Consider the following 19,721-nt stretch of genomic DNA (forward strand, 5'->3'; position numbering starts at 1 on the left):
CCATTTCGGAGGCATCTACCTCCACGATAAAGAGCTTGGATGGGTCAGGGTGCTTGAGAATGGGGGCCATGGTGAATGCGGTTTTAAGCTGTGTCAGGGCGAATATCGGTACTTGACAAAGCACTAGTTGAGACCTTGGTAATCGATACATGGTCTGAGGCTGCCCCCTTTCTTCTCCACAAAAAAGAAGCCAGCGGATGCGGGAGACGTGGATGGCCTGATATATCCTTGTTGGAGTGCGTCCCGGATGTACTCCTCCATAGCTTGTTGTTCAGCCACTGATAGAGGGTAAATTCGGCTGTGAGGGGGAGCGGTTGCAGGAAGCAGCTTGATGGCACAATCATATGGACAATGTGGGGGTAGCCCACTGGCTTTAGCTTTGCTGAACACCTTTCTTAGGTCTTGATGCTCAGAAGGGATATTGACAGGAACAGGGCTCTCTACAGATGTGGCAGCCAGGGAAATTACAGTGGGCGTGACAGTATGGGGACCAGCGAGTGAGTTGCCTGTTGGACCAGGAAATGAGAGGGTTACGCTGTTCCAACCATGGGACGCCCAGGATTACAGAATGTTTGGCAGAGACTCTGACTAGCAGTGTGATGTGTTTGTTGTGGAGGGCGCCAATTTGGAGGGAAAGGGGCTGCGTGCGGTGCGTGATGCTTCCTCCCCCGATGGCCTGGATTTTCCTTGGGTGGAGTATTGGCAGAGTGGAGATATTGAGGCAGTTCACAGTGTCTTGGTCAGTGAAGTTCCCCACCAAACTAAAGTCAATTAAGGTTGTCAGAACCGAAAGCATGCCTGAGTATTCTACTATGGCAGGTAAAATAAAAGCTTGGTGAGATGAAAACTGGGTCTGACTCACCCTTTGTAAGAGGGGTGCAGAGGTGCCGCTGTTGCTGGTCTGGGTACACTGTCTGATGAGATGGTTAGCCTGACTGCACTAAAATCACCAGAACTCTCTGCGCCGCCGCTCCCTCTCCTCCTCCTGTGTCACTCAATGAATTTCCCTCCGCTTGTAGTGTACATCGGCTGTGGAGCAGGTGGTCAAGACGAATGGAGAGGTCTATGAGAGAGTCGAGAGTTAGCTGCTCATCGCAACGTGCTAGTTCCGTCAGGATCTCTGAATTTAGCCCGCTGTGAAATGCTGCCTTCAGAGCGGTGCTGTTCAATCCGCTCCCAGCCACTATGGTGCAAAACTCGAGGGTGTAGTCAGCTACTCAGCGTGAGCTTTGGACGATGGTTAGCAGCTGTTCCCCCATGTCCTTGCCCTCCGGCGAATGGTCGAAAACCCGATGAAACAGTTCAGTGAAGTGCTCATAGCCTTGCTCCCACACTGTAGTCACCCACTTCAGCATTCGGCCAAAACTGGACAAAATTTGGAGGAGGAGTAGCAAAAACGGCAGTTAGATGTAGGCATTTTTTAGCATGCGATTGTTACTTTTGACCAGTAGGTGGCACCAGCACAAAATTTGTTGCCTAGCCCCAGGTCATGGTCCTGAAGATGCCTAATAAGTTTTGTGTCAGTGCACAAAGGTATTGCTGATATACAGCCTCGCTTCCTGTTTGGCGGCTTCGCTGGTTGGATGGCCCATTACGGTCAAATCGTTCAGACTATTCAAAATTCTTTGATAACTTTTGTGAGGCTTACTCTGAAAATGAGGTGTGCCAAATCTGATGATGATTGGACAAAATTTGATCAGAATGTTCCTTAGACCCTCCCCAATCACACACTGCCAAATTGCACAACTTTTTACCAGACGGTTCTATGGACTGCCATAGACAACCTAGCCAGAAGAAGAAGAAGGAAAGGTAGCATAATAACAGGGTATCTACGCACCTTTGGTGCTTGGCCCCCTTATTATTATCCATCCATTTCCTGTACCGCTTATCCTACACAGGGTCACAGGGAGCCTGGAGCCTATCCCAGGGGACTCGGGGCACAAGGCAGGGGATACCCTGGATGGGGTGCCAACCCATCGCAGGGCACAATCACACACACCCATTCACACTCTAGGGACAATTTGGAAATGCCAATCAGCCTACAATGCATGTCTTTGGACTGGGGAGGAAACCAGAGTACCCAGAGAAAACCCCTGAAGCATGGGGAGAACTCCGCACACACGGGCCGATGCGGGAATCGAACACCCAACCCTGGGGGTGCGAGGCAAACATGCTAACCACTAAGAAATGCATATTAACATTTCTTGCTTTAGCATTTAAGACATTGCAATAACTGTATTAAGCCTGCGACTCACTGACATCACCAAACTGTTACATTCTTCTTTTGTGATGCTTTTCCAGTCTTTTATTGCAGCCTCTTTCAGTTGTTGTTTGTTTCGGGGAGTTTCCCTTCAGCCTCCCTTCAGTCTCTTCTTCAGGAGGTGAAAAGCATGCTCAGTTGGGATAAGGTCTGGTGATTGACTTGGCCAGTCTAAAACCTTCCACTTTCTCCCCCTGATAAAGTCCTTTGTTGAGATGGCAGTTTGTTTTGGATCATTGTTTTGCTGCATGATAAAGTTCCTCTTGATTAATTTGGATGCATTTCTCTGTAAATTGGCAGATAAAATGTTCCTGTAAACTTCTGAAATCATTCTGTTGCTACCATCTTGAGTTACATCATCAATAAAGATTAGTGAGCCTGTTCCAGAAGCAGCCATCCAAGCCCAAGCCATGACACTACCTCCACCATGCTTGACTGATGTTTGTCATCAGGTGCTGTTGTTTTTCTTGGCCAACCTGTTGCATGTCTGGTTGTTAGTACACCAGTTGTTTCTTTCTTTTTCAGGACATTTCAAATTGTTGTATTGGCTATGCCCAATGCTTGTGCAATGGCTCTGATCGATTTTGCCTCTTTTCTCAGATTCAAAATGGCTTGCTTTTCTCCCTTAGACAGCTCTCTGGTCTTCATGTAGGTTTATCATTTTTAGCAACAAATACAGTCTTCACAGGCGAAATCTAGATCTCAAACCAAGTGTTGATACTCTGAGATATTAATTCTTTCATGTATCAATTTAACAGTGCCCTGTTAAATAAATTTAACAGGGCACAGACAGGCAGCAAGAAACACCTATCAGTCACTTGTTCCACAAAAGGTGCCATGTTTTAAGTTGTTTAACACATCTAGATGTAAATATCAGGAAATGAAAGCTGAAATTCTGATCAATCATCTCATATTCACGTTTTGATCTCAAAACCAAATGTATTCAGTGTATATCAAAAAAAAAAAAGAATTGACCATGCCATTCCAAAACCACGGAGGGGACTGTACATCCTTTACAGTTTTGACTGACTTGTTAATTTGACTTAATTTGCTCTAACAATGAACAGTGGAATCTACAGTCTTTGGTGGTTTTACCTGTGTGCACATGAGGGGTTTCCATGTTTAAAGTTCCGAGGAAGATCCATGGACACATCACTCTTCATGGAGACACAGCTGGGTGCTGATGAGTCTGATCTCTTTCTCTGGAGTTTTCTGTACAACATTATAGATTAGGCATGAGACAGATTTTCATTGTTTCAAAAATTGGGATACAAAATATTGGTGAGATGAATTTGTATTATATTGTATATGGCAATATTTCTGTTTATTCATTATATTTCTGTTTATATTCATTATGACCTCTGTCTCTTCTTACACACTAGGCAGCAGCAACAGAGGTAGCAGTATAGAGAGCGAGAAGTTTGTGAGTGGGAACCTAACTGCCTCGAAGCATACTTACTTAATACTCCACAGCCTTGTTTCATTTGGCCTGCTTGAACTTGGAAAAAATAACACTGAAACGTCTCGTAGTACACTGCTGCTCACCATTTTCAAATTGTCCAGTATTCACAGCAGATATCCAAAGTGTAGCCATCCAAAGATAGCTACCATAAACCTTGGTATGTATGTCTAGCATTTTTTCAAGTGGTCACAGCTAACGTTTTAGACTTACTATACATTTTTGTTAAGTTATACTTTTCATATACATATTTCAGATATGAACATTTAATGACTAAAATACTAGGACATGGTAGCTTACTGCTTTTTTGAGGGCGGGGTCACATTATCTGTGTCCAACTCAGGGGTCTCCATTTTTGAATATTAGTGTATGCACTGACAGCTCATGGATACACAGCTGAGTCCTGAAAACACAAATCTCTTCTGCTGGAATTACTTACATACCTAGAAAACACAAACATTTATGCAGTTAAAATTGGAAAAAAAAATCTTTCACATTTCTGAACTACAGGAAATGTTGCTCCTTTGTGTTCTTGTGTTTACAGTGCTGAGTGATCGTTCAATATACTGGGACTGACCCCTCACATTCTAATCACCAAATCATTAATTCATTCATTTTCAGGTAGCACATTATCAGGGTCATGGGGGATCTGGAGCCTCAGGAAAACACCCTGGATGGGACCAGAATATGTGATTCTAGACCTTATTTACCTCTACGTTAAGCATGTAATGAATTGGACATGTGAAAAGCTCCAAACTTAAGAAGCAGGAGGATTCATAGTAAGAGTAGTTTTGAAGATTATGCAGTGGTGTCATGCCATTTCTGTTCAAGAAGACAAGTCTCTGTGTGTGTGTGTATGTGTGTGTGTGTGTGTCCAGACAGGAGGTGAGGTGAACAGTTCAATAATCAGGGGAGGGAGACCTCTGCTATAGAGAGGAGTTTGAAGTGCAAGCAGGTCAGCTGTGACACCTTAACCAAAAAGGCCAAACCAGAAAGTAGCTAAAATCATTTGTAGTTAATAGAAGGGCTACTTTAAACCTAATACCACTTTCTCTTTACCAACATTACATGGGATTTTAGTTTGAATAAATTTACAATTCTGAACCACTTAGACATGGCAACTTGTTTTATGAACCAGACTTTATTCTATTAACTAGTCCAGCTCAAGTGGTCCCTGACAGACACATGAACAAACCAATAATAACCCAGAGTAGGCAGCTCCTTGGCTTAAGGTTCCTCCTCCTTTTTCTCTGGCAACAGCATGGCTAAGAACATGGAGAAGTTGTTGCCTAAAAATTTCAACATCAGTTAAATGGAACTGCTGGAATTTACAGAACAGACACGGTGAAAACAAAACATGCTATGGCAAGATTGGCATATTGAGGAAACATGATGAATTTGTTTAACCACAAAGAAAGCACCCTAAAGAGTGTGTGCTGAAATCCAGATCACACAGAGAGCACATGAGTGTAACAGCACCACAGCCAGAAATAGAAACAGGGCTGAAGCAAACGACAATAATAAATGCATTTGAAAAAGGAACTCCTTATGAGAAAACACTGATCACTGATACCATGACATTGCACATGGCTAAGTATATAATAGAATTAAAAAGGTCAAAAACAACCATCTTAAGCAACTTTTAAAAATTACCTGATCCTCGTTACGTCTTACTGAGGCTCAAATATTTTTCTAACACCTCCATTCCTCATCTGGACACAGAATCGCAAGAAAAGTGCAACAAAAACAAAACAATAAAACACAAAATGTTTATTTAAAAATATTAAAAATGTAAACAAACTCAGCTAAAGCACGCTTTACGTATTTTCATTTTAGGAATAATTATTTACATTTTGCTGTTAAGTGCACTTTATGAAAAGTTGTCTGAAAAGGTACTTTGGCCTAAGGTGTAGGTGTCTGTAATTCTTTTTCACTGAGGTTATGGTTCCTTGTAAAGGTAAATTTACCTCAAAAGGGAAATTAGTTTGTTTGCTCTGCTCAGTAATTTGCAAAGTAGTCTTAAAAACCAACAGGAAAAAAATGTCATGATAATATTGCTGATCGTGATCCAGCCTGAAAAAACTTGATATGATGTTTTTGCCAGATCGCCCACCCCTAGCCTGAAGCAACTGTAACTGTTCCAAAATTACCATGTTAAATTATACTTCATTTTGTTTTAATGAATTAATTAGCACTGTAGGCCAACTTCCCTTCTCCACATTTACTAGCAGCTGAGTTTAAATGGCTAATTTCTGTCCAGTAAAAGTGATGCAAGCTGTCCTCCTCTTATTAGATTCCCTCACTGACTGAAACTTATCCACTTTATGAGCTTTTCAGTCCATCAAAGTCCCATTAATGTTTAAATCACCAGATAATGTGATGAAGGAAAACACAGGTTTTATATTCCTCATATTATTTCTGCTGTGAGAAACTAATAAACAGCACATGACGAGCTGGAAATAAAATGTTTTACATAGCTAAATTCCCCTTTCTTTCTTTCTTTCTTTCTTGAGAGCAACTGTAACATGGCAAAGCAATTTCCCCCTGGGATTAATAAAGTTCTTTCAATCTTGAATCTTGAATCTTGAAACACTTTGCATGTTTAATTACTGAGAAATGGAAGAGAGAAACTCGAATAAATAACACACTCCCGAGAAACAGCAGCTGATAACAGAAGATTTCAGTTCCACTGAAGTGACGCAGTTTTACTGCTGTTTCTACACGAGGTCAGTAAACTATAAAGTTGTTTTTGTTAAAGAAATAACTCACTTTTAGTCAGCAGTTCATGTTGTGTGACATTAATATCACCGTTTCTGCCTGGTGTTGAAGTTTATTTACTTTTCCAACAGCAACAAAATGGAGTCGAGGCTGAGGGACAAAACTGATTCACTACGAATGATGTGTCGTTCAGGGAACGAATCGACTCTTTGAGTCGGCTCATTTGGATGAATTTTAACTTGAGAAAACAAACAATGAAATTAAAATTTTTGCTCGTTCAGGGAGACCACTGAGAGATCTAAGTAATCTATGAGAGATTTTACACACCGAAATAAACACACCCACCTCTTTCATCTCTCTCTCATCTCTCTCTCACATCTCGCTCATCTCTCTCTCATCTCTCTCTCTCATCTCTCTCTCACATCTCGCTCATCTCTCTCTCATCTCTTTCATCTCTCTCATTTCTATCTCATCTCTTTCTCAGCTCTCTCTCTCTTTCATCTCTCTCCCATCTCTCTCTCTCATCTCTCTCCCATCTCTCTCTCATCTCTCTCATCATGTGTGTGTGTGTGTGTGTGTGTGTGTGTGTGTGTGTGTGTGTGCGCGTGTGTGTGTAATGTGTTCCTCAGTTTCTCTCTGTATTAAAAACCTTAGCATTGCACCTGGAAATCACTTTTTGGGTCTCATTATTTATATAAATCTAACAAAAGTTAATTACTAATGATGTAGTCATTACAGATTTTCTCTTCCTGATATATCAACACATCCACTCAGAAATGACACAGATAATTAAATCACAGTGTTTTGATGTGACATGGTGGAGCTAATTCTCATAATACCTTAATAGGAGGCATGAACGAATAACACTGCTGTGCTAATAATGAATAAAAGTCCATAGAGGCCATTGAGCATTATGCAGATATCATAACATTGCTTTATATGGTTTAAATTTAGTTATGTTTCATTATTACCTGAAATTACATAAAAACAATAAGGACCCCTGTTTTATATTTAAAGGAGAATCACAATCAGAAGTCTGGGAGGATTTCTGCTCTGGCCTGATTGGCTAAACACAATGTGAATGTGCTCATTTGCATAAACTCGAGGTCTGATTAACTTTTGAGTCAGATTTCACTGTGAACTAGTGAGTGGATGCATGCCATACCAACGTCTATGTGGTCTAACAGTTGTTTGTTTGGTCCTTAAAAAAAAAAGGGATATGGGGGGGGGGGGGCTCAAAGTTGGAGAAGTACATTCTTCTGGATATAGATTATTAAAGGATTGCATGTTTTGTAAAACGTTTTGGTTGATCCTGAGAAAATATTTGATTTTTTCAGTTTTTAGAAACAACATTACATCACTAAGCCATAGTGACAGTTTAGGTGGCATTGGTGATTTCCACACTAAAACAATTCTTCTTCTAGCTATTAATGTTGCAAATGCCAAGGCATTTTCTTTATCTTTAGTTATGTGAGTGTCGTCACCTGTGACTCCAAACGAAGCCATTATTGGGTTAGGGTGAATTCTTAAATTAAATGCAGAGTTTAAAATCTCAAATATTGAAAACCAAAATTGTCTCAGTTTAGTACATGACCAGAACAGATGGGTTAGATCTGCCTTAAATGCATTGCAATGATCACATGTTTCATCTATATTTGGGTATAGTTTAGCCAATTTGGTTTTTCTATAGTGAATACAGTAGAGAACTTTCATCTGAATCAGATTGAGTCGTGCACAAGATGAAGTCTTATTTATTCTGTCAACAGCTTAATCCCAAGTGTCTTCGGATATGTCAATTCCCAACTCTCCTATCCATTCTGTTTTGATCTTCTCCAGTGATATATTTTGGAATGTCATAATTAAGTTATATATTTTGGAAATGAGGCCCTTGAGGTGTATAGGGGTCTTAAGAACCAAGTCCAATCCTGATTCAGAGGGCATTTGAGGAAACACAGAGCAATGGGCCTGAATAAAGTGACGAACCTGAAGATATCGAAAAAATCTGACTTTTGAAGATTACATTTTTGAATCAGATCATTGCAATTAGCAAAAATATTATCAATGAAAAAGTCACTACATTTAACTATGCCCAAGTCCTGCCATTGCTTGAAAGTAGCATCTAGCTTGGCAGCTGGGAAAAGATGATTATTACATATGTGGGTTTCCAAGGAAAAGTCAGTGAGTTGAAATGCTTGTCTAAACTGATTATATATTTTGAGAGTCAAAACTACAACTGGACTTGAGGAAAACTGCGATGGTGAGAATGGTGACTTCATTGTAATCAGCACCGCCAGTGATTTTGATTTGCAAGATTTAGCCTCTGCTTCACACCATTCTGTATGTGGGGACTGAAACCAATAAACAACTTTTTGTAAATTTGCTGCCCAATAATAATTTGGCAAATTTGGGAGAGCCAGTCCTCCATCCTTTTTAGGTCTTTCAAGAAACTCTCTGCGTATTCTTGGCTTTTTGCCCCCCCCATATAAAGGAAGACAGCAACCTATTGGTTGACTGAAAAAAGGACTTTGGCAAGAAAATTGGAAGACTCTGAAATAAATACAATAATCTGGGTAATACATTCATTTTAACACAGTTGATTTTACCAGCTAAAGACAAATATATAACACTCCACCGCTGGAAATCTGATTCAAGTTTTTTAAGTAAGGGATTAATATTTGCTTTAAACAGATCAGTGTATGAACGAGTAATATTTATTCCTAAGTATTTAAATCATGATTTTGATATACAAAAGGGCAAGTATGTATCTGTAATCTGATCTGCCATATGATTTATAGGGAAGCATATACTTTTAGAGAAGTTTAATTTATAACCTGAAAAGTACCCGTACTCTTTTAATATTTTCACAACTTCAGAGACACATGACAGTGGGTCAGTTATATATAATAACAGATCGTCAGCATATAGAGAGGCTTTATACTCTACACCCATTCTTTTAATACCACGAATAGACTGTGATGATCTGACTACTGATGATAATGGCTCTATAGCCAAAATAAATAGCAAAGGGCTAAGGGGGCATCACTTCAGGATTACTCTCTGATGCAGGAGAATGCACAACATTAAGAAGTTTCCTAATATTAGTGAAGGAGTGGCACCCTTTTATGAAGCCTGTCTGGTCTTGTGAAATAATATCTGGTATGATATACTCTATTCTAAAGGCCAGCACTTTAGATAAAATTTTAACGTCTACATTTAGTAAGGAAATAGGTCTATAAGAACTACAGTCAAGGGCATCTTTATCTGGCTTCAGGAGAACTGTGATATGGGCCTGCGTAAGACTTGATGGCAGTTTTGATTGATCAAGAGAGTGATTGAACATATTAAGAAGCAAAGGGGACAATTGTAAGGAAACTTTTTTATAAAACTCGACAGGAAATCTGTCTGGTCCCGGAGCTTTACCACTCTGCATGGCTCTGATTGAATCCTCTATCTCTTGAAGTTGTAGTGGTTTATCAAGATTACTCTTATGATCTAATTTAACTGTGGGTAGGTTAACATTAGCCAAAAATGTTGACATGAAAGAGTCATCATGTGGAAATTCTGAACTGTACAGATCTGAATAATATTAATGAAAAATAGAATTAATTTCCTGGGGATCTACTGTAGTTTCTTGCGATGTTTTCCTAATCTTTGGAATAAGCCGAGATGCTGATTTACTTTTTAACTGTTGAGCAAGAAGACGGCCTGCCTTTTCACCGTGTTCGTAAAACCTGGCATGGGCAAAAACTAAATCATGTTCTGTTTTTTCTGTTGATAATAAATCATATTTTGTCTTAAGACAAAGTTTTTCTCTATATAGTTCTGCCATTGAGGCCTTAGCATACTGATGGTCAGTGTTCTGTATAGATTCAGTTTCTCCTGTGTTTTTTTCCTTTCTTTATTCCATGAGGCAGAGAACGATGTTATTTCTCCCCTTATTACAACCTTAAATGTCTCCCATAATAGTGATGGTGATATAGAATCTGTTTTATTAGTTAGTAGAAAATTGTCAATCACACAAGATATGAATTGGCAAAAGTTTGCATCTGAAAGTAAAGTTGTGTTTAGCCTCCATACTGGCCGTGTTGGGTAGTTATAAGAAAAACAAATATCAAGAATTACGGGGGCGTGGTCTGATTCGACAATAGCAGAGTATTCTATGTTTTTTATTGCCGGGATAAGCCTTTTATCAGTAAAGAAATAATCTATCCTTGAGTACATCAGATAGACATGTGAAAAGGAAGAGAATACTTTTTTATCAGGAAAAAACCTCCATGGATCCACACAGCCAATTTGAGTCATATATCCAGCAAAAATCTGAGACATTTTTAAAAGAGGTACAGTTTTAGGGTTGGAACGATCCATAGCTGCATCCATCACGGAATTCAAATCCCCACCAAATATAAGATGGTAAGTGTATAAATCTGGTAACAAGGAAGGTATTTTTTTCACAAAATTAACGTCATCCCAGTTGGGTGCGTAGACACTGACCAGGACTACTGGTGTGCTGAAAAGATGGCCAGATACAATAATGTACCGCCCTTGGGGATCTGAAATCGTTCCAGATGCAGTAAATTGTACTCTTTTATGAATTATAATGGCTGCACCTCTAGCCCTATGGTTAAAGCGAGAGTGGTAAACCTGGCCAACCCAAGTTTTTCTAAGTCGGTTATGATCTTCAATGCGTAGGTGTGTTTCCTGTAGAAAGGCTATTTCTGTTTTTAGTCTCTTAATATGCGTAAATATGCGAGTTCTTTTCACTGGTCCATTTAACCCTCTAACATTCCAGCTAACAAAGCGTACTGCTGACCCTCCGGGACTTTTCACTTTATTGTCCATATCTGCCATTATTTATCAACAACTGTCTGTGTGCCCAAATATTGTATCCACAATAAGATGTATCCTCTGTCTGTGACTGGGAGGAGGGAGAGGGGAGGGGAGGAAAAGGAAAAAACAAACAAAAAAAAAACCCAGCAAATAGTAAACCTTGATAAACAACCAAAACTATAATACATTCTAGATTTGTCCATTGAACGAAGACAAACCACAGCTCACAACAATCTCTCAGCTCCGGATAATCCAAGTCCATATACGTTTCATTCTTTTCCCCAGAGCTCCCAAAGTAATCAAAGTTAAGCATAAAATGCAAATTCAAGCATACAAATAAGTGTATAAACAGACCTGAAGCGCTATTAATAAATACAGTACCGCATAATAACAAATAAGTGTATAAGCAGATCTGAAGCGCTATTAATAAATACAGTACTGCATAATAACAAATAAGTGTATAAACAGATCTGAAGCGCTATTAATAAATACAGTACTGCATAATAACAAATAAGTGTATAAGCAGATCTGAAGCGCTATTAATAAATACAGTACTGCATAATAACAAATAAGTGTATAAACAGATCTGAAGCGCTATTAATAAATACAGTACCGCATAATAACAAATAAGTGTATAAACAGATCTGAAGCGCTATTAATAAATACAGTACCGCATAATAACAAATAAGTGTATAAACAGATCTGAAGCGCTATTAATAAATACAGTACCGCATAATAACAAATAAGTGTATAAACAGATCTGAAGCGCTATTAATAAATACAGTACTGCATAATAACAAATAAGTGTATAAACAGATCTGAAGCGCTATTAATAAATACAGTACCGCATAATAACAAAACTCTAGACGCAAGACATCAATTTTTTGCCAATCTACAGTGGAGTTGTTCATCATGAATACGATTGAATGGTCTGTAAATTAGCTCAGCTAAATAAAGTGCATTGTGTGATATAGCAGACCAATCACTGAAAGTGTTTTAAACCTTATCATATATAAAGTCAGTGACATATTCAATGAATGAAAATAAGGCGTCAAGGAAGAGACATATAAATCACCCTAAAACAGAAGGTGCACACCTATTGCTTGAAGTTAGACCTAATACTCAGGATCTAGGATCAAGAATATAACCAATGAATTATAAAAAATAAGGCATTGCATTTATCCTCACAGAGAAAAACCTATAAACCCCTCTAAAACAGAAAGTGCACTTAGAAACAGGGGTGTCCTGAAAAGGCTTTTCCAGTTATCATGGTGTCTCAGGCCTGCCTAAAAGTCAACATGTCTCTTCTGTAATTCACAATATGGTTGCAATGATACCAGGAGTTATTCACGTGTAGCAATCCGCTGAGTAAAACTGCTGAGCTTCCTCAGGCGTATTGAAGAGGAATGTCTCGTCCTCATGATGAACTCGTAGTCGTGCTGGATGAAGCAACTGGAATCGCACATTCTTCTGATACAGCAGCTGTTTGCCGTTTTTAAATGTGGCGCGCTTTCTGGCGAGATCGGCGGAGATGTCTGAATAGATTCTCAAAGTCGAGCCCTTGTATTTTGCCTCATTCTGTCTGGCCCATCTTAGCGCTTTCTCCTTCTCCTGCAATGTGTGAGAACATAGAGCCAGTGGCCGGGGAGCTCGACCTTCCTGTGGTTTTGGACCCAGTGATCGGTGTCCTCGTTCTAGCTCGGGAGGCTTTTCAAAACCTTCCTGACCCACGACTTCCATTAGCATCTCGGACACGAGCTTGACAGTAGACTGGCCTTTCTCGCTGTTTCTCTCTGGAACGTTTAAAATCCGGAGATTTGCTCTCCGTGACCGGTTTTCCAAGTCATCAACTCCATCCATAAGCGTCGCGTTTTGCTCTTGAAGAGTTTTGATAGCTTTTTCCGAAAACTTCCCGCTCGCGAGTGTCTCTGTGGCGCACAGGCGGGACTGAAAACTAGCCAATGTCTCTGTTAAAGCGTTCACCGATGTCTGAAGCGGCACCATGGCCTCTTGAATCAGAGCTGAGATTCTTCTTTTATCGAAGCTCGTTGCTTTGTTAACTCCGTTACTAGCTGGCTCATAGAGACTCCGTCGTTATCTGCAGGGATTTCTTCACATTTCCCTGCGCTAGCCATCGTTGCTAATTTGCTAGCTGTGCTGGTTGTCGTTGTTGGCGGGACATTTACTGCTGATTTGTTCTTGCTCATCTTGCTGTATCAGTGCGATTGCACTAAGCACTGTTTTAACACTTATAAAAACGTTTTGATTACTTAAATGACACTATTAAAGCATATACATCATCTAGCTCTAGTCTTTCTACATTCCACCTCTGAAACTTAATAACTTGCTTTTCCTCACTTTAGCATTTAGCAAAGTATCTGTCATTACTAATTACAGATTTGTACTGGCATATTACTTTTAGATTATTTAAATGATTTTTTGCACTTTTTTTAAAAATTAGATATTGGATATTAATTTAATATTAAATCTACATACTGTCACTGCTCTTATTTACTGCATTTTTTTGTAATAATCTATTTTACTGTTTTATTTTTGGCCAACTTTTTTTTTTTTTTTTTTTTACATCAGACAGTAAAACACTTTGAGCTGCATTAGAAATGTATGAAAGGTGCTTTATAAATAACGTTCCTTGTTATTAGTATCACTTTGTTTTTGTTTTTTTTTTGTTTTTTTTGAGAATTTGAATTTCATAGAATAATTTTTAAAAGAAATGAAAACTTTTTGTTTTGGGGGGGGGGCAAATATTTATAACATCATAATAACAATATTTAAACAATTTAAAAATGCTTGTATAATTTAGAAGTTGGCACACACCTTCAGGGTCTGATAGTTGTCCATTTCTAGTCTTTAAAGAAAGCATTTTACCTAAAATGGTGGAATGTAGATGAGCTCAGCAGCAGAGATCACAAACCTGCAGTCACAGTAAATAACAACAAACTCCTGTCGACCATCACACGCTTCAGGTGTCATAATGTAAACCCCAAGCACCTGTGAACAATGTGCCAAATAATTCAGATACAAAAAAGTAGGAAAGTATTAGTTAGTATTTGTTTAACTGTTAGATAATAATAATAATAATAATAATAATAATAATAATAATAATAATCATAGTAACAGATAGAAAAAGATGAAAATAAAAGGAATAATATTGATGATCTAATTATTAGTGCTGTTTGCAGCATTTATTTCTGAAATGTTGATAATGCATTTGGCTCAAAGTACGTGTGTGTGTGTGTGTGTGTGTGTGTGTGTGTGTGTGTGTGTGTAGTTTTGGCTCTAACCTGAGGGAGTTCCTGGTGCTGGAGTACGCCTCTGGACTCTTCTCTCATCACAGGTGAGACATCCATCTTCACATTACACACTCGACACTGTGCTTTACCTCCATCTACAACATACAGCACAAGCGTCCTTACAGCTGCATCACCTGATTCCACAACTGAACAAAGTGTGTGTGTGTGTGTTAAAAAGTTTCTTTTGTGGCTCCAATAATGTACTATAGGCACATTTAGTGCACTGTCTACCATGATGTAGTACCCAGTGTAGTGAGCATTCATAGCACATAGGAAAATATTTGGGATTCACCCATTTGTCCCGCTTTCCCTAAGAAACATATAATCAAGCTAAATATCAGTGCTAAGGGGCAGAAACATGTGGAAGTAAAGAAATATAATTCAGTTCACTTTTATTTGTGTAGCGCTTTTACCAGTGGACGTTGTCACAAAGCAGCTTTACAGAAATGAATACATTCAGGATGTAAATTGTAAATGTCTGAATTTATCCCTAATGAGCGAGTCAGAGAGGCGGTGGAGAGGAAAAACTCCCTGAGACGACATGAGGAAGAAACCTGGAGAGGAACCAGACTCAGAAGGATATAATGCATCTGAATCATTACTGTATCTAATAAAATGATGATTTGTGCTTATTTTTCTCATTTTCACTCTCTGTGACTCTCTGTGTGTGTTAAAGACTCTGAGAATACTGAAAGTTTGAAGAATTAAACTTTTGATTAATATTTATACACGTTTATTACTATTGTATTAAAATAATATTTATACGTGTCACACTATTGTATTAAAAATATATCCTATTTATGACTTAAACACCTACGTGATGTGTACACCTGGCTCTGCTCTGTGTGTGTGTGTGTGTGTGTGTGGCAGCTAGCGGTGGATTATTTCGATCACTGCCCCGAGTTCGGCCGTGTTTATCTGGAGCTGCAGATGGAGAGAGTGCCGCTGGAGACGGAGCGCAAAGCGCTAAAGGAGCTCAGGATCTGTGAACAGAGACAGATGAACGAGCAAGGTACACACACACACACACACACACACACAACCACACACAGAAAGATTGTGTGACTTCTGTAATCTGTAATTATCTGTTATGCTTATGGAATTGTAACTGTGTGTGTGTGTGTGTATGTGTGTGTGTGTATGTGTGTGTGTGTATGTGTGTGTGTGTGTTGCAGTGCGCAGTATCTGTAAGATCATGGCTAAAAGGGCTCTCAGTAATAACAGACTGGGTTCTGCTCTCTCCTGGAGTATCAGAGCTAAAGACGCAGCCTTCGCCACACTCATCTCTGAGAGGTCTGTGTGTGTGTGTGTGTGTGTTTCAAAGAAACTTACTAAGTTTTCAAAATGTCTTTTTTATTTTTTTTAACTAATGTCATCACTTCCCCGAAAGTTCAAGCAGAAAAGCTCTGTGGCTCCAATAATTAGCCAAAATATTACTGTATATATTTTAAATAATGAGCCTTATATTTAAATAGTTGTAGTATGTTTATAAAACACTTTTTAAAAATGATTTTATTTTGATTTACAGTTAAACAGTCCCTGAACTGCAATATATTTGAGAATCCCTGCTTCATGAAAGTCTTATACACTTATTTTATATCTTGTGCAATATTGTTTCAGTACAAAAACAGTGAACTTGAATGAACTTAAAAGTGTAATGTTACAGATCATTTTTATATATTATTCCAAAAAATATATATTTATATATATATATCAATGAGTAGATAAATATATCCTCAGGACTCTGTGGGATTTTTACCTGCTGAGCCAAAATCTGCACAAACAAAGGCGTCTTTGTGCTAGAATTCATTTCCACTGCTGTATATTTTATTTCTGATCGCAACAGAAACACTTTCTCAGAGAACACTGATATATAATGCTGCTCAACAGTATAATAATTCAATGCTCTTTTTATTAGTATTTAATATTTCTGAGCTGCTGCATGTGCTGTGCAGGTTTCTGCAGGATTACTGCACACGCGGCTCGTTCTCTGATCTGGATCTGATCGATAACCTCGGACCTGCCATGCTCCTCAGCGACAGACTCACATTCCTCGGTATCTGCTGTGTGTGTGTGTGTGTGTGTGTGTGTAACGTTCCTCAGTTCTCTCCTTGTTTTAAAAAAACTTTAGCATTGCACCTGAAAATCGCTTTTTTGGGTCTCATTATTTGAGTCTCATATACATATATATATGTGTGTGTGTGTGTGTGTGTGTGTGTAGGGAAGTACCGTGAGTTCCACCGGCTGTACGGAGAGAAGAAGTTCACAGAGGCAGCGAAGCTCCTGCTCTCCCTCATGACGGCAAAGATCGCTCCTCACAGCTTCTGGATGACTCTGCTCATAGACGCCCTGCCCTTACTGGAGCAAAAAGAGGTATATACACACACACACACACACACACACACACACACACACAGCACAGAGGTCAGGCACTGATGTTGGTGAGGAGGTCTGGGGTGCAGTCGGTGTTCCAGTTCATCCCAAAGGTGTTCAGTGGGGTTGAGGTCAGGGCTCTGTGCAGGACACTCGAGTTCTTCCACTCCAACCTTCACACACCATGTCTTCATGGAGCTCGCTTTGTGCACAGGGGCATTGTCATGCTGGAACAGGTTTGGGCCTCTTAGTTCCAGTGAAGGGAAACTGTAAAGCTACAGCACACAGAGACTTTCTATACAATTGTGTGCTTCAGACTTTGTGGCACCAGTTTGGGGAAGAACCACATATAGCTGTGATGGTCAGGGGTGCACATACTTTTGCCATATAGCGTATCATGTATCCATGATTGCGTGTGAGAGGAATTGAACACCGAGCAGCTCTCACTGTGAGGGTGAATAACAGCAGCTCAAGAACATCATGTGTTTGAGGATTTTTTTCTACCCAATAAAAAAATTGTACCCACTTTAAATGTAATAAATAAAAAACTAGCTAATGTGGTTCAGTTGATGGCTCTGGTGCAGTGTGACTGAGTGAAACATGCTTCTGTGTGTGTGAGATCCTCATGTACATAAACTGTGTGAAGATTTCAATCACAGAAGTTAAATATAGACTTAAATGGGATATTTCCTGTGTTTAAAGCGTGAGGTTGGCATGATGTTTGTATGGAATTGTTTTTTAGTAATCCCAGGTGTGTGTGTGTGTGTGTAGGTGATCTTTTCAGTGGATCAGACCCATGAACTCATGTTCTGTCTGGAAGAGCTGACCTCTGACAACAGCAAGCTCCAACCAGAGCGTCTAGCACAGGTATAACACGCACACACGTTCTTGTTTTTCTCGAGGTTTTGACTCTGTCATAAATCATTTATTTCCCTGTTAATTTCATTATCAGCACAAACTGAAATGTACATGATGGAGCAATATGAAGAAAATATACTTTTATGACACTTGAAGTCATTTTCACGGTGGATGATGTGTGTCAGGTTATTTAACAACAGCGCATTTAAAACTCTTCACAAAGAAACAATTTAACAAAGGAAGAGGCACGTTGCTAAGTGTTTTATTCCTCTTACACCACAGCAATTTAATAAGGTTTACAAATTTTATTAATTAAAAAAGAACCATTATAGATGCTTTGTTAAGTTTATTGTAAAAATTCAAGCTAAGTAAAAGTGAGTTCCTGTCTCTGTCCTTCCCTTAAAGTTACAGCTTTACCTCTGACTGTTACAAAGCGCCGACACTGGAGACTCCTTCCTTAAATGTTAAATAAACATCTCCTTACAGAAGACTTCACCATATCAACAATTACACACATTTATTTCATCTGTTTATGTGGAGCGTCTGCTGTACACGTTCCTGTGATTGAGCCGTTACTATAGAAACGATACCGTATTAGAACGAAGGCATTAATATAATCCTGTGATTTGCAGCTGCACTACTGTCAGAGCTGCTGTTCTAGAAAATTAATCAACACCTTCTGATCAATCACAATCCAGAACTGAAGAAGCTCCATGGTATACTGTATATGCAATTTTGTGTGTTTCTGTTTTTCAGGATGATGATGTCGAGTCCACAAAGCTGGAGCTGCTGCGATTGGCTCTGGTGCGTAACCTGGCGATGGCCATCGTGAAGGAGGGAACAGTCGAGGCCTAAACACACACACACTCTCACACACTCCAGGTTCATTAATTCACACAAAGCCCTCACGTTATCTCACTGCACTGTATATAAAACTAAATGAATGAAATGTTTTGACAGTTTAATTAAAAAAAAGCTTTTGTTACTGGTTTTGCAAAAACTGTCTCGTTTCTCCAGATCCTTCACTGTGTGTGTAACAGATAATATATATTTTGTTGTTAGACACATTTATTTTAAATAACTGTTGAGAAATGAGTTTTATTGCTACAAAATTCATGGTAAATACATAAGCTAATTTTATACAGCAAAAATAATAATACTGTATGATGTAAATTATATTGTATTTATATATTCATTTCTTCAAAATGTACCGTATTTGATACCATCAAAAAACAGGGATCAGCTATCAGAGAAAATAAAGAACATAGGTCTGATCCTGTAACAAAAGATCTAAATTATATTAAACCAAAGGACAAAGTGATAAACGTGACTTGTAGCGAGTCTCCTAGGAGCTTCCTCACATAAACTCCTCAGATGCCAAGTCCTGTGAGAATCCCACCAATGTCTTGAAACTGCTCCTGTCCATTTCAGCTCCATCTTCCACTGACTGGGTTCAGTTCCAATTCGTGTGGTTTTTCACCTGCTCTTCCAAATTATTCCCTCAGGTTTTCTCTGGGATTGAGGAAATTATTGTAGAATTGTGTGTAGTCTAATCAAAATCTAAAAGACAAATATCTGAATTAATAACCAAAAACTAGACTGTGGTACTTCATGATCAACAGCATGTAATCATCACTGCTGCAAGGAAAACATTATTATCTCCTGTTTATAATTCGTCGTTCAACATTTCTTCATTCTTATATAATATCTTTGTTAGAACATTCAGCTAGAACAAATGAGAACTTTCACAAGATCTAACAGGAAAGTGAGCAGATATTTACCATCACATCAATGCTCTTATACAATCATAGACTGCTTTTTTAAATAATGATCACTGCTGTGTGTTTGATCTCTCGGTCTACATGTGTATTTAAGTGCAGACTTTTGGAAAAAGCTGAGGAGAATTTTACAGGAA

At 38.9% G+C, this 19,721-nt stretch overlaps 3 protein-coding genes across 10 annotated transcripts in view; all 3 read right to left on the reverse strand.

Annotated features, from left to right (window-relative positions):
* LOC113534414 (uncharacterized) overlaps positions 1 to 19,721 on the reverse strand; it is a 272,572-nt gene that overhangs the window by 220,193 nt on the left and 32,658 nt on the right. For 2 of the 5 annotated variants that reach the window (XM_053231328.1, XM_053231329.1), the window contains one exon: positions 3,356 to 3,472. In XM_053231328.1, the coding sequence (XP_053087303.1) occupies positions 3,356 to 3,472 (117 nt within the window). Of the gene's footprint in view, positions 1 to 3,355; positions 3,473 to 4,019; positions 4,163 to 5,372; positions 5,432 to 6,488; positions 6,634 to 19,721 lie in introns of those variants that run through there. The other 3 variants (XM_053231327.1, XM_053231326.1, XM_053231354.1) reach the window with 3 other exon arrangements.
* The window catches only part of LOC128317066 (NACHT, LRR and PYD domains-containing protein 12-like), a 215,553-nt gene that overhangs the window by 22,814 nt on the left and 173,018 nt on the right, over positions 1 to 19,721 (reverse strand). The window lies entirely within an intron of this gene.
* LOC117596434 (uncharacterized) lies at positions 11,970 to 15,480 on the reverse strand. The gene is made up of 3 exons (XM_053231366.1): positions 14,567 to 15,480; positions 14,197 to 14,273; positions 11,970 to 13,512 (listed from the first exon to the last, which is right to left on the reverse strand). Exon 3 carries the CDS (start codon positions 13,266 to 13,268, stop codon positions 12,612 to 12,614), a length of 657 nt encoding a protein of 218 aa, XP_053087341.1. The 5' UTR covers positions 13,269 to 13,512; positions 14,197 to 14,273; positions 14,567 to 15,480; the 3' UTR covers positions 11,970 to 12,611.

The sequence above is a fragment of the Pangasianodon hypophthalmus genome, chromosome 29 (assembly GCF_027358585.1).
Source record: "Pangasianodon hypophthalmus isolate fPanHyp1 chromosome 29, fPanHyp1.pri, whole genome shotgun sequence".
In the NCBI taxonomy this organism is placed as follows: domain Eukaryota; kingdom Metazoa; phylum Chordata; class Actinopteri; order Siluriformes; family Pangasiidae; genus Pangasianodon; species Pangasianodon hypophthalmus.